General features: G+C 60.1%; 1 protein-coding gene across 1 annotated transcript in view; it reads right to left on the bottom strand.

Annotated features, from left to right (window-relative positions):
• Nucleotides 1–13610, bottom strand: part of LOC139043198 (serine/threonine-protein phosphatase 2A regulatory subunit B'' subunit beta-like) — a 55626-nt gene extending 42016 nt beyond the window's left edge. Inside the window, exon 1 of the mRNA XM_070503485.1 lies at nt 12998–13610. Coding sequence (XP_070359586.1) covers nt 12998–13345 — 348 coding nt within the window. The 5' untranslated portion in view covers nt 13346–13610. The remainder of the gene's footprint in view (nt 1–12997) is intronic.
• Between the last annotated feature and the right edge of the window lie 1098 nt (nt 13611–14708).

Below are 14708 nucleotides of genomic sequence, written 5' to 3' on the forward strand. Positions count from 1 at the left end.
ACAAGAGAGCGTCACATACCACTGATCCACACTGCTGAGCCTCCCCCAGCCCTGCCTCAGTGTGACCCCGCAACAGTGACAGCTGACGGCCCAGGCTGCCAGGGAGGCTGGCACAGGTCCTTGTGGGGAGCCTGCCCCGCAGTCCTCCTGGGGTCAGGGTCCTCCAGGCGGGCCGTCAATGGCGCTCGCTCACAGCCAGGACAGGTGTGGCCTCTCTTTGGGGCCCACACCTGCAGTCGCTGGTTCCCACGTGTGCCTCCCGGAGAATGGGACGTACGTCTGTCACCTGACCTGGGATGGCCCTCCGGGAAAGGATCTGGCCCTGCAGCCTCTTTCTCGCCACAAGGCAGAACGGCAGCTGAGCCACCCCAAGTGAAGCCAGCACCTTCAGCAGCAACTACTTCGGAGAAGTTTGACCTCCTGACATGCTTTCCAAGACACAGTGGTGTCGGGACGTGCCCTCGGGGATTCAGGGAGCTGACCTGCTGTGGGGCTGTCGTTACAGGCGGAAGGGGGGACTCTGTATATAAAACACGGTTGTTTAAAATGCCCCCAAGCAGAAAGAGCTGTTCAGTGGACCCGGTTAAGGAATGACTGCCGAAAGTTGGCCCCAGGCCGGGTCTGCAGCACCGAGGGGGGAGAGGCTCTGAATCTCCTCTGAGGCCGAGCCCATGAGGCTCGCTGTTCCCACTACGGTGGGCACGGTCGCCCAGCAGGACTCAGCAGCATCTCCCTGCTGACTCAGGAGAGGCCTTCTGGGGCCAGAAACAGCTCCTGGGAGCCGGGTCGTAGACGGCCGCCGAGGACCAGGCACCCGGTCGGCCTCGACGGGCAGTGACGGGGAGGCACAGTCTGGCCCATGGACGCATCTCCGGTCTACACCCTACATTCTCTAGGGCTGGGGACACGAGGCCACAGTCTCAGGAGGCAGGAACAGCCCAGCGTCCTACTGGGGAAGGACTGGACTGAGCAGCAAAAACCCAATGCCTGAGGCCACGGGGGCTGATGGGGCCGGGAGTGGGCAGATGGTCAGGAGAGTGCACTGTGAGGGTCCCCAACTCAACAAGGTCTGGGGAACCCAATGCACACGGGACACCACGGGACCACATAGGACCTGCAGACCCTGAGCGTGCAGGAGACACACACACAACACAGCAGGCCGAGGAAACACCACAGAGGGTTCAGGGCCGGCCCAGTGACCGGGCACAGCGTGGTTCTTACCCAGAGGAATGGCACCGCCAGCAGGCCCGAACGCCCAGGTGGGGGGTCCCCTCCATGCGCCACGGGGCACTCACATGTCAGCCACCCTCCCCAAGGCCGAGTGACAGAGCACAGCTCATGCAGCCGCCGCCTCATGCCACAGGGACCAGGGGCTGGAACACCAGACACCAACAGCACTACCAATTTGCCACCAGGATACACAGTCAACACGGCTCCCCACTGAAACCTGCGGGTGTCCTACACATCTCGTCCTGCAACGGGGGCCTCTTCGCCACCCAGCTGCAGCCTCTGGGACCGGCTAGTGTCCTCCTCAGTCCATCAGTCCATCTCAGGGACGGCCCATGTTCTCTCAGTCACGTCTCGGGATGGCCGCACGTCCCCCTCACTCATGTCTTGGGATGGCCCCCCACGTCCCCTCAGTCACGTCTCAGGATGGCCCCACGTCCCCCTCAGTCACGTCTCGGGACGGCCCTGCATCCCCTCAGTCACGTCTCAGAACGGCCCTGCATCCCCTCACTCACGTCCCGGGACGGTCCCTCGTCCCCCTCACTCACGTCTCGGGAGGGGCCCATGTCCCCCTCAGTCATGTCTCAGGGTGGCCCCGCATCCCCTCAGTCACGTCTCAGCATGGCCCCATGTCCCCTTCAGTCACATCTCGGGACGGCCTCGCGTCCCCTCAGTCATGTCCCGGGACGCCCTGTGTCACCTGTCTGTTTTCCCTCCAGCACTAGGAGGAGGAGTCACTTGTAAACGCTTTCTGTCCTGCCCCACTGACGTGACCCACAGACGACAGCAACACGTCCAGAGGTGTTGCTGTCCTGAGTCTGCTGTACTGGGGGGCTATGGGGAGAGCCTGCAGACGCACGACAATGAGCCCTGTGATCACAACAGGGCAAATAAAACAGTCAGGGGTTTGACGCAGGGTCACCTCAGTGCTGAGAGCCGAGAGGCAGATGTGGACGGCACGGTGATCAGAAAGGAGAGGCTGCAAAGGGCGGCCCTGAGGTTCCGGCACCTATTGCAGGCCGGCTGTGCTGAGCGAGGTGGATCTGCCAGGGACGGTGGGAAGCACGAGGACCACACTGTGGACTAAGCCTCAGAGCAGAGCAAAGGCTGGACGATGACCTCGGGCCCACCCTTCACGAGACTCGGCCCGAGTCAGCACCCAGGGACACAGGCTGATCCCCCTCCTCCCAGCCCGGGATGTCCTGTTCCACGGGGATTGGGTTACAGTGTCAGAATCACTGAGTCCTGATGTGACAGCCCTGCACAGCAGCACTGAGCCAAAACCACACCCACCGTGGCCCAGGGACAGGCGGGAGGGGAAGCCACACCCAGAGCTGCCTCCTTGGAAGGAGAGGGTTCGGTTCAACAGATCTGCTGGGGGTGCCCACGATTCGCTTTGAGGAAGATAACTTTTCCCCTCGATTTCTGGAACAAAGACTGAGGGCCATTTTTCATTTTTTTAATTTTTTGTGAGGAAGACTGTTACTGAGCTAACATCTGTCCCAATCGTCTACTACTTCATATGAAGGAGGCCGCCTCAGCGTGACTTGACGAGCGGTGCTAGGTCTGCGCCTGGGATCCGAACCCGCGAACCCCAGGCCACCGAAGCGGAGCCTGTAAACTTAACTGCTGTGCCCCCGGGGCAGGCCCCTGAGTGCCTGTTTCCTTGCCTTGTGGCGGTGGTTCCGTTTTCCCGTCTTTCTCTTTTCTTCTCTCCCGCGAGGCGGAATGAATTGCGAGCCCAATGCCCTGAGCTGTCGGCCACAGTCGCTGCCCTTGTACCTTTGTGCAATACGGTGTTGGTGTTTCCTGAGCACCGACCACATCTTCCCATGAGCCATCTCACTCAACTGCCGCGTTCAGGACAATCTGTGACTGACGTGCCACCAGCATCCTGTATTCACGGTGGGAAAACTGAGGCACAAGGAGTCTGGCGCTCCAGGCAGAGGGCAGGGCACCTACACTGTGGGGTGGCTGCCCCTGGGCTGGTTCTGGAGCCGTTGTCAACCATGTGCCTTCTCCCCAGTCCATGGCTGGGCTGACACAGACCCCTGGGCTGCTAAGTCACAGGGACGTCGTTCGCTGCTGGTCAGCGCTAGGAGGCCGCGCACCTGGTCACCTAGGAAAGGACAAGGAAGAGGGATGACAGCGCTGCTACGCCTCCATGCAGACACACTGCTCGGCCTCTCGCCTACGACCAGGTGTGATTCCTGAAAACGAGGTTGCTGTCACCGTGTCAGCCGGCTTCTGCCAGACCCGTTACACAGTTAATACTCAGGCCGGTCCTGAGAAATGGACTTTGACAAAATGGACAGAACGTGACAAAGAACTTAAATCAAATCTTCCTGCGGCTGTCAGTGCACAGCAATCCACCACGAGGCTCACCCTCGCCCCCCTGGCTGGCCCGAGCGTCCCCATGGGTGCCCTCCTCCCCCTGGATGGCCACAGGCACACTCCAGCTGGCGACGGCGTGATGCTGACTCCACCACACGAAGCCCTGAAAGCAGCGGGGTGGGCTCACTGGGGCGTCCTGGACATGTGGTGTCAGGCCCTGTGTCGCTCACGCCCACTATCTGTGCCCCCCTCCTGTGGAGACATAGGGACATTTCCTGCCCAAGGGCTGCCAAGCGACAGCTCTGGAACCTCGCTGGACACTCACGAGGAAGTCTGTCTTCATCTGCACAAGTCACGCGTGGCGACCAGACCTCCTCATGAATCCGCAGTCTACGCAGATGCGAATCCAGGCTGGGATCCGCGAGCAAGGCTTTGCCCTGGGGTCCTGGCGGCTCTGCCTGGGGAAGTAACGTGGCCTTTGTGCCCTGGTGACCTCGCGGTGACCCGGCCGCCACCACACGTGAGGGGAGGGCGGGAGGCCAGCATGCCCCTTTGTGGAGCAGCAGCAGCAGCAGCGAGTGCTCGTGGCTCCTGTCCTAGGCGTGAGGATACATGCGAGCACCTCCTGAGGGGGCTTTGGGGGCCTGGTGTCCCTGGTGCTGGTGTCTGCACACACCACAGTCCTAAAGGTGGGCGGTCCCCACCACGGGCTAGGCGCCTGTCCTGCGTTGTTTAAAGGTGAGCGAGTGCAAGAAGCTTACAAAGGCCCCAATCTGAATGGGAGCACAGGGAGGCAGCCGGCACGGCCTCAGCACCGCAAGAGTGTGGCTCGTCCACGTGCTCCTGCGGGAGGAGCTCCGGGGGCCACCACCATCTCCGACACCGCATTCCCTCCTGCCCCGTCAGCAGAGGGCGCTGTCAAACTGAGGTTCCGCCGTCTGGGGGAACTAAGACACCACACAGGCATCATGCTCCACCCCCACCGTACTCTGAACCAGGTGGAGCATCTCCTCATTTGTCTAAAAGGCAAGGACACCATCTTCCCTGCCCCTTCTCTACTCCACGCTGTGCCATCATTTCTGTTCCTCCTCTGACCATTCCCAGGGCGGCACGTGTCTTCGACTTTGTGAGTTTTGTCCTCCGTCCCCAGGCCCCACGTCTTTTTATTTACTTTGTGACGTCTGTCACCACACGGGAGTTTTTAGATCACGTTTGTAGTCGGCTTCATTCTCTCGTTGGTCTAACAGATGGTCCAAGGCAGCACTGGGAGCTACTTTATGACATCTGAGCACGTGCCCTGTGCTCACGAACTCAGAACGACTGGCACCACGGGGACAACGTCTGAGCTCTGTACAGTGGCCCATCGACCCTCCCATGGCCCTGCTGGGCGGGGAGGCCTCGGACAACAGGAGAGGCCAGAGGTATAGAGAAGGACATGGGGGGCCAGTTCCAAGGAGGATGGACACCGGGCCCCCATGATGCAGGCTCGGCCGCAGTCCGAGAGGGAGAAGCTGATGGGCCACCCGGGCAGAGGGGCCAGCCTGGGCCAAGGGCACGGGGAGCCCCAGGTCCTGTGTGGGCCTCGCAAGGGGCAGAAACCACGCGTCAGGAGCAAGTTCACCAAACCTCTGTGGGTGGAGACGCGCCAACGTGTCTTCCGAAGCTGCAAAGACTGAGCACTCTAGGAGGCAGTATTCACACTGCACGGGATGAACCACATCTGACGGTTTCTACCCGCTTCCTGAGCACATGGCGCAGAGATTCCCACGACAGCGATGGCACCGGCTCAGTCACCTGTTCCTCCTTCTCCATCCCCCACCGTCTGCTGGTCCCCTTGTCTCCAGGGGCAGGAACAGGAAGGGGATGGGGCCCAACAGCCAAATGGGCCTCCCAGTCAGGACTGGCGGGAAAGGGCCTGCTGGTCGCGATGGAGACACACACACAGACGCACACACACGCATGAGGCCTCCACGCCCAGGGCTGCCACGCGAGGGCCTGTCTCTGCCTCAGCTCGTGTGTCTGTTCCTGGGGGTGGACACACAGCTCGCTGATCTCCAGGAACCCCTCGCCTCGTGCGGCAGCCCGGGTCCTTCTGACCCTGGAACACAGCAGAGCGCCTGTCTTCCTCTGCTCCGGGCCCTGAGGCCTGGCCCCGAGGACACACGCATAGCTCCATGAGACATGACCTTCTGGACAGCGGCACAGGACGAGCAGAGTGGGACACGAGCGAGCTTACTGCCTGGGGAGCTTGACCATGGTGGAGGGAGGACGCCCACATGGGCTGCGCAGTGAGAGACGGCCCCTGTGGTCAGAGCCATGCGGACGGGGGGAATTTGGGGGGAATTTGGCAGATGGAGGGAGGGAGGAAGGGAGACAGCTACAAACTTAGGGGCAAAGACACAACCACAGGTCTTTGGTGCTCTTGACAGCGCCCTGCAGACACCCCGCATGGCCACACTGGCTGCTGCCAGCAGGAGGGCTTCCCTTGAGGGTGCCACACGTCCCTTCCACCAACACGCTGGTACAGGAGGACGGTCCCCTGGGTCAGGAGTTTGAGAACCACTGCACCACAGCTCCCTGGGGCACAGCGGGTGTGTGGAGGCGCTAATGACTGCCCCTGTCACTGCCCACCTCAGGGCCTTTGTGCCTACTGTTCCCAGGCGCCCCACAAACACTGCCTTACCTCATCTAAGACCATGATCAGATCCCACCTGCCACTAGCATGTCATCAATAGACAACACAACACCCCCCGCCTGAGCCCACTCCCACCTGCCGTCCCCTCACACCAACCATCACCCCAGGTCACAAGGTCATCCCTGACACACCACACATCCCACCCCACCTGCCGCCCCCTCATAGTAACCGTTACCCCAGGTCACAAGGTCATCCCTGACAGGACAAACATCCCACCCTACCTGCTGCCCCTTCACAGGAACCTCACCCCAGGTCACAAGGTCATCCCTGACAGAACACACATCCCACCCCACCTGCCGCCCCCTCATAGTAACCGTTACCCCAGGTCACGAGGTCATCCCTGACAGAACACTCAGCCCACCCCACCTGCTGCCCCCTCACAGGAACCATCATCCCAGGTTACAAGGTCATCCCTGACAGAACACACATCCCACCCCATCTGCTGCCCCCTCACAGAATACATCACCACAGGTCACAAGCTCATCCCTGACAGAACACACATCCCACCCCACCTGCCTCCCCTTCACAGGTACTGTCATCCCAGTCAGGCTCTGTAGGCTTTTCTGTCATCCCAACTAGAAGGTGCAGCTACCCTCCAGTGCCTGGCACAGAGCAGGCCCCCAGCAATATGCAGTGATGGAACGCACATCCCAAAGAGCTCCCCTGAAAGGAAAACACCTTTCGCTGTGTTTGGAAAGCTGCTACCTCAGAGAACTTGGCCACATGACTCTGTTTCCCTCTGTCCACAGTGAGTCTCTCCCAGCCTGGAACCTTCCATGTCTCTCACACTCATGGGGAAGCAAGCGTCTCCCACCAACTCACTCCCTGAGGCACAGCGCAACACTGGATGACCCAGTTCTGGTGCTGGACTTGCAGGATCGACTCAGGGAGAAGTAAATGCTAACATGTGTGCTCTTTCTGCGGCCCTGTCAAGACCCAGGTACCCGGACCAGCCCTTCTGAGGAAGGCAGCTGGAAATGCTGGGGAGAGCACTTGACAAACATCTTCCTGAGTGCCTCACGGACTGGCAAGAGAGGAAGGACTCTCAGGGCACGGACGCTGGGAAGGGGCACCCAGCGAGGCCAGGAGAGGCTGGACAGGCGCTGCCTTCAGGGAGTGCACTCAAGGGGGTGAAGTGACCGTCACCTCACAGTGTTGCAGAGCTCGGGGACAGGAGGCAACATCCAGCATCCTCGACGGAGGCTGCCCCCTGAGCGGGATCCTGGGGGCTGCCCCTGCAGCGAGAAGAATGAAGTGGAAATAAATCCCCACCAACCTCTGACCCCAGGAAGGAAAGGACAATCATAGGCCTGAAAGCTGGTGCTGCATCAAGGGGCTGTGGGCAGGGGTGGTGGCGAAGCTCCCGAGAGCTCACAGCAGACTCCCAGTCAAGTGTGCAAACCAAATGTACATCCTGTGCCTGGTCCCCAAACCCTCCAGCCGACGACGTCAGGCTGCCACAGATCAGCAGTGCCCGGAAGCAGCAAGATGTGCTGAGGTGAACCATCCTCAACTCGGGACTCAGAAAACGCCCCAAGTTCCAAGGAAAGTGAGGCGTTCATGATCAAAATGCACAAACACACATGAAAGGAAGGCACCATGGGGGAGAGCCGGCAAGCAGGGAGCAGCTGGGCTGGCAAATACTCCGGACTCTGACGTTGTTGAGAATGAGAGCCGACACGCTTCATATATCAAGACAGGGAGAGGCTTGAAGATGCAAGAGTGAGGAGACTTAAGACAGCCCCAAATAAAACGTCCAGAAGAACAGGAAACACACTTGCTTTCTGGGTTGGAGAGCAGAGCAGCACAGCTGGGAGGGACTCGTGCCCCGGGAGGGAGGAGACGCAGGTGCTGAGCCTGCAGCTGCAGAGCTGGAGACACATCCTGAGACCCGAGGCCCAAGGAACCCCAAGCAGGAGTCCTTGGAGTGACCCACACTGCACACCGGACGACGAGACTGGACAACACCCAAGACAGCGGCAGATCCTCAGAACCTGCCACAAGGAGACGGAACGGAACAGAAAAGGGGACCGTCTCCAAAGGAGCGACCCAGGAGCCCTGCAGCCAGCTTCTCGACAGAAATGCAGGGGCCAGAGCTGGAGGAGAGCGGCTGCCCTTTCGCCCAAACGCCACCTCCCGGGAGGTGTCTGCCACACAAAACCAACATGGAGACAGTTTGAGACCAAAACGGAAGAAAAGCAAAAGCGAGCCGGCCACTGTCAGCAGACGCTGGTCCAGGATGTGCGGGGGACCGTGCGTCAGGCAGAAGCCAAGTGCTCCTGACGCAGGTCGGAGATGCAGGAAAGGGGCGTATGGGGGGCAAATCTCAACACGCTGACTGTGTGAATCATCATAAGGCGGCGATTTTATTTCTTTTTAAAAACCCTCCGAAGGCAACAACAGCAGTATAAAATGAATGGGGTCATGGAATGGAAGTGTCTGAGAGTTTTGTTTTTTTTTGTTGAAGAAGATTAGCCCTGAGCATCTGCCGATCCTCCTCTTTTTGCTGAGGAAGACTGGGCCTGAGCTAACATCCGTGCCCATCTTCCTCTACTTTATATGTGGGACGCCTACCACAGCATGGCTTGCCAAGTGGTGCCATGTCTGCACCTGGGATCCGAACTGGTGAACCCCGGGCCGCTGAAGCAGAACATGCTCACTTAACTGCTGCGCCACTGGGCCAGCCCCCATCTGAGTGTTTTGAGCTGGAAGGCAAAGGTATTAATTTTTCACCTGGAAAAATCCAGTAGTGGCCATTTCTAGGATGAGCAGTCAGCTAGGAGCAAGGGAATACTCCAAAGTAGGAGAGGAAAAGAGAAAGAGGAGGCAAGAAAGGACAGGACGAAAATAAACCAAGATGGACGAACAGTCATAACACGTGGAAACAGACAAACGGCACAGTTAAAAGATGAAGATCAGAAGGAAAAAGAGAATCGTGTCTATTCACAAGAGACACACATAAGACGTAAGGGTGCAGAGGGTGAACATCTTCTCAAAAGACGGAAAAGGGTAGAGGGGCCGTGGGGTGGCTGGACTGACGTGCACACAAGAGGTGGAGGTGTGGACAGTACTAGAGAGAGACAGGGACCGCGTCAGGGCAGGCGACCAGGGGAAACGACATGCCTCAGAGCTGGCCGATGCCGGCCCCAGGAGCCCCACACGGACACGGCAGACACTGCAGGGAAAAGCAGAGGTCCAGCCCCCAGGGAGGCCGGGCCCAGCTCCCCGGAGCGATGACGGAGCTGACCGGACAACGAGAAACAAACAGCCTGCTGCAGACACAGGAGATTTACAAGTTTAATCTCCGGGACAGAAATAGATGCGGCCCCAGCACAGCTGCAGCTCTCACATTCTTTTCCAACACACAGGACGCCGTTGGGGGCTGGCCACCTCCTGGGCCGCAAAACAGGTCTCAGCAGGTCCTGCAGGGACCGTGGGGCGCATTCCCCGACCTCCAGGGGACGCGGCCAGATGACTGGAATGAACAAAAGTGGCAAAAACACACACGTGTGTGTGTGAAAGGAGAGTCCTAAAGTACGGCTCAGGCCTCTTAAAAAATGACAACCAGCCGACCAAGGGGCATTCGGGTCCCCAAGCCTCTTGCCTGGGCTCCCACCCGCCCCGCCCCACGCAGGCCCCCTGCAGCCCCGATCAAGGGGCACGGCCTCACGGAGAGCTACTTCTGTAGAGGGCCCCAGCCGCCTGCTCCCTGACTCGACCCCACTCCTGGGACCTCAGACTCGCCCATGGGCCTCCCAGAACACACAGTGGGGCGGAGCGGTGCCCCCACGACCAAAATCCAAGCCCTGGGATAAAGCAAAGGCATCTCTTCTCCCGCAGAAGGGTGTGGGGGAGCCCAGCAGAAATCCGTCCAGCTGTGTCTCTGGGGTCACACCTCCCAACACCAGCCTCGGACGGTCAGGTCCCAGAGGGGTCAGACGGCACGTGCTGGGACATCAGATGGGTCCCTCCGACTCCAACGGGCCAGGACAGGGCACAGGTGGCAGAATGAGAGCAGGCCAGGCAGGGACGCTGGGCCGGAGCGGCCAAGCCCAGCAGCGTCCTGGGCGGCCCCGTCTGAGACCGGATGCAGCAGCAAGGCCGGGACGGGGCCCTGGACGGGGCCAGGGAGCTCAGGGGGACAGCCTGTGGATTCCAGGTGAGCCCAGGCCCCAAAGATGCTGCACCCAACAGGAGGCCCCTGTGGGCCACGAGCTTTCTCCTCGGCTCCCGTGGACCCTCCACACCAGCTGGCAGGAGGTGCGCCAACTAAACGCGTGAACGACACTCCACGCTGACAGATGGGAGCCAGAGGTCAAAGTTTAACACAGGGGAGCCAAAGACAACAACGGGGGAGCCAGGCCCTGCACACGGATTCGTGCGAAGGATCTCCCTCCAGCACAGGAGGGGCCGGGCTCACTGTGGAGGCTGCTGGGCCAGCCGCGTTCACAGGAGGGAGCAGAGCTGTGTTCCCAACACTGACACAGACGGGGGAGCCCGGCTGAGCGGGGTCCCCGGCCTGGACACTGTCAGCCTGGCTCTGCACCTGCCCCACAGGACGGGCTCCCAAGGGGGCGTGTGTGCGGCTCTGGAGTGGCCTGTGAGGGGAACCTGCATCCACAGCCGAGTGGACAGAGGGGCCGCTTCCAGCTGCCAGGGTCCTGGGAATGTGGATCAAAGGGGGTATTCATGACCCTTCCTGCAGGGTACTGTGACCCCACCCAGACTAGGACCCCAGACTGTGGCCCACTTGCCATCTGGGACAGGCAGAGCTGGGAGGCCACGCTGTCACCCCAGGGAGGGGAGGTCAGCTCAGAGTCCAGGACTGTCCCCAGGGGGTGGCCACACTGGGGTCTGGAATGACGCTCAGCGGGGTCTGTGTGCCCTGAAGGACCCTGCAGGGAGGCTGGACAGCGTGTCCGGGCCCACAGCAAGGTGACAGAGTGGAGGAGCAGAGGCGCCCGTCAACTGTGCCTGAGCCTGTTTGTGGAGAGTGGGTGATGGGACCCCCGGGGTACAGGACGCTCAGGACCCCTTCCAGCGGGGTGAGCCGAGCATGTCCTGGGCCTGAGAGAGCCTGCAGTGACCACCGGGAGTTGGCGCTGCTCGGCGCCCAGAAGGCCCGAGAATCCCTGGGCAGGGTGGGCGGGTGGACATGGGAGGCGGGAGCAGGGATGGCTCCACTGTGGACGGCACAGCCGTGCCCCAGGGTCCTCTGCTCCGGGCCAGGGGGGCCCACTGAGCGGGTGGCGTGGCCGTCAGGCTGAAGCACCACCTCCCTCCCTCCACCCCCAGCCTCTCCCTCTACCCCCAGCCTCTCCCAAAGATGTTGGCTGACCCCCCCAAGGCTGTGTCCCGAATCCGCCCTCCAACATCTTGGGATGAAAGGAGCCAGGAGAACTCTCCTTCTGCTCCTCCCACAACCCCCATGAGAAAGACCCACTGGTCCACCGCCTGCAGCCCAGGGAGCACTCACGTTACGCAATGCACATCGTCACGGCTGAGAAGCAAGGTTGAGACATGTTTTCTGTGACAAGAAACAACTTCCCATGAAATGAATTCATAAAGTTTGATTCCCAAAAAGTGATTTTCATTTGATAAGCAGCAGCCCTAAAGCAATGCAGACTTTCCTGCATGGGCTCTGTGGGGAGCCGGGCCCCCAGGCACGACCATCCTGGGCGAGGCTGGAGGGATTTCCGGGTCTCCCACACAGCCCAGTGGACCATCAGGAGAAACCCTAACTGCCCCACATCTGTTTTCCTATCGTCAAAGCAGGACCCGCGTGGGACAGATTCCACTCCTGGGTCTCCAAATGCAGGCACTTTCCTTAAAATCTAGGGACAGACTCACACCTTCCCCAGCTGCAGACAAAACTTCAGAAGTTGGAAGACACAAGACAGGAAAAATTCCCAAGCTGTGTAAAAGCTGAGATATGATCCCAGAAAAACTCCCATTAAAATATCAGCAGAAGGCAGGTCTTTTTTTCCCCCAGATGGCCCGGTCTGATTGGATGTCATTTTTTTTGGCCACAACAGGACGTTAAGTCCTGGCCTAGAGAAAAAGTGCGGGTGTCTAACTGCAAGAGGTGAGGCGTTCAGGAGCAGGAGCCCCGGCCCCAAGCCCTGTGGCCCTGCCCCCAGCACCGGCCCAGAGCTGAGGCGAGGACAAGATATGCCACGGAGACCCCTCGAGTCACAGACAGACTCTGGGGATCACGGGCTGTCTGATGCTTCCAAACGACTGGGTCCCTCAAACTAACTCGTAACACGTCCAAGGTGTAGACACAGCAGGTCTTACTCCTCCGAGCACACACAACCATGGAGAGGGTGTCTACACGCCAACTACTCACTATCAGCACCGAGCCATCCACTTGCCCGGCCCATGTGTGCAGATCCCCACAGCCCAGTAAACACCATGTGGCTGAGAAGGCCAGGCGTCCCACAGGGCCGTGTCATCACGGAGATGGCCGTGACCATGGGCCAGGCTTCCCACCGGGACCACAGGGTCAGGTCCCCACCCGAGCCAGAACCTGTCCACGCGCTGGGGGCTTGCATCCTGGCCACACCGCGGCACCTGCCGCCAAAACTCCAGCAACGGGCGAGCTCTTAGGAGCTCTCCCAGCGACTTCACGCGGGACCCACGCTCCCTGCACGGGTGGGTGAGAGCAGCCCCCGCCCCCCCCACACCAGTGAGGGACTCGGGAGGGACCCGGGTGGGCCGGGGGTGTGACATGCGGCAGACCTGGACCTGCTGGAAGGCCTTGAGCCTCTTCTTGAAGCGGGAGGGCAGCACGAAGTCGCAGCCGCGGGCCAGTGAGGCCAGCTCCTGCCTCAGGCTGGGGTCCTGGCACAGCGACGGCTCGTGGAGCCGCATGTCGGCTCGCGTGGGCCGCCAGGGCCCGGGCCAGGCACCTCGCTCTGGCTCTTGCTCTCGGGGCTGGGCCTGGCTGGGGCCGCTGGGCTCGGGGCGGCAGCTGCGCCCGGCAGGACGGTTGGGGTGGCTGGGCTCAGCGCACTCCGTGCGTCGCTGGCCAGGCGCTGTGGGGGCCGGCCCAGGCGGCGCGCGTTCCACAGGCTGAGGAGGGCACATGGCTGGAGGAGGGGTGGCAGGCCACCCCTCCCGCGGGCGGGCGGGCCGGCGGCTGTGCAGGTGGGAGGGGACAGCTGGCGCGCCCTGACCTAGCAGCTCTCTGCGCGGCTGCTGAGGGTGCGGGAGGCCTTGCAGGGGGCGGTGTCTGCAGGGACCCCGGCTGTGGCTCAGTGTGGACGCACAGGGCACAAACAGGTCAGCAAGGACAGCCGATCTGGGGCAGATCTGGGGCCGCCTGCCAGTGCTCGCACAGCGGGGAGGTGGCGCTCTCCCCAGAAGCAAAGCCTGCCTGCCCGCCCACGACTAAAGGGGACCTGCCACAGGCTCCTCGCGGAGGAGCGGGTTCTACGCTGAGGCCCCAGCCTGGGACCCAGATGCAGCCAAGCAGCTGTTCCCTCCCTGAAAACGCACTGGGAACAAAGGGGTCTGCCCGCCCCAGCTTCCCCTGCTCGTTAGAGGCTGAGAAAACATACTGAAGCTGCAGAGGACACCGGAAAGTTTTCTCTTCAAAAATCGGGTGAGGGGGTGAGTATTCTGGCTTCTGTAGTCTTGGTGCCGGTTCCACACGACAAAACGTAGAATGTCAGGACAGGGCAGAAAGTACCACAACATACAAGGTAACAATATGGAACGACAGTGTGGAACGTCACGACAAAGTACCAAGTAACCAGAACGTCCAAAATAACGACAGTGCACAAAGTACCAACAGGGCAGAACGTAACCACAACGCAGGATGTAGCGCTAACGCACACCATAAGGTAGGAGCCAGTCACATAAACGTCAACAGGGCAGCAGACAGCAGGTGCACTGAGGATGCGGCCAGCGGACACACGGACACCCGGCACCTCCGCCCGCTCCCGCAGGAAGGACCAAGGCTGCAGTGGGGGCCGAGTCGCCTGGGCCCACGCAACTCAACAACAAAACATCAAACAACCCAATCAAAAAATGGGCTGGAGACATGAACAGACATTTCTCCAAAGAAGATATACTGATGGCCAATAGGCACAGGAACAGATGCTTATCATCGCTGATCATCAGGGAAATGCAAATCAAAACTACACTAACATATCACCTTACACCCGTTAGAATGACAAAAATATCTAAAACTAATACTAACAAATGTTGGAGAAGTTGTGGAGAAAAAGGAACCCTCATACACTGCTGGTGGGAAGGCAAACTGGTGCAGCCACTATGGAAAACAGTATGGAGATTCCTCAAAAAATTAAAAATAGAACTACCATACGATCCAGCCATCCCACTACTGGGTATTTATCCAAAGAGCTTGAAGTCAGCAATCCCAAAAGTCCTATGCACCCCAATGTTTATTGCAGCACTATTTACAATAGCCAAGATGTGGAAGCAA

This window comes from Equus asinus, unplaced genomic scaffold (assembly GCF_041296235.1).
Source record: "Equus asinus isolate D_3611 breed Donkey unplaced genomic scaffold, EquAss-T2T_v2 contig_193, whole genome shotgun sequence".
NCBI classification, from domain to species: domain Eukaryota; kingdom Metazoa; phylum Chordata; class Mammalia; order Perissodactyla; family Equidae; genus Equus; species Equus asinus.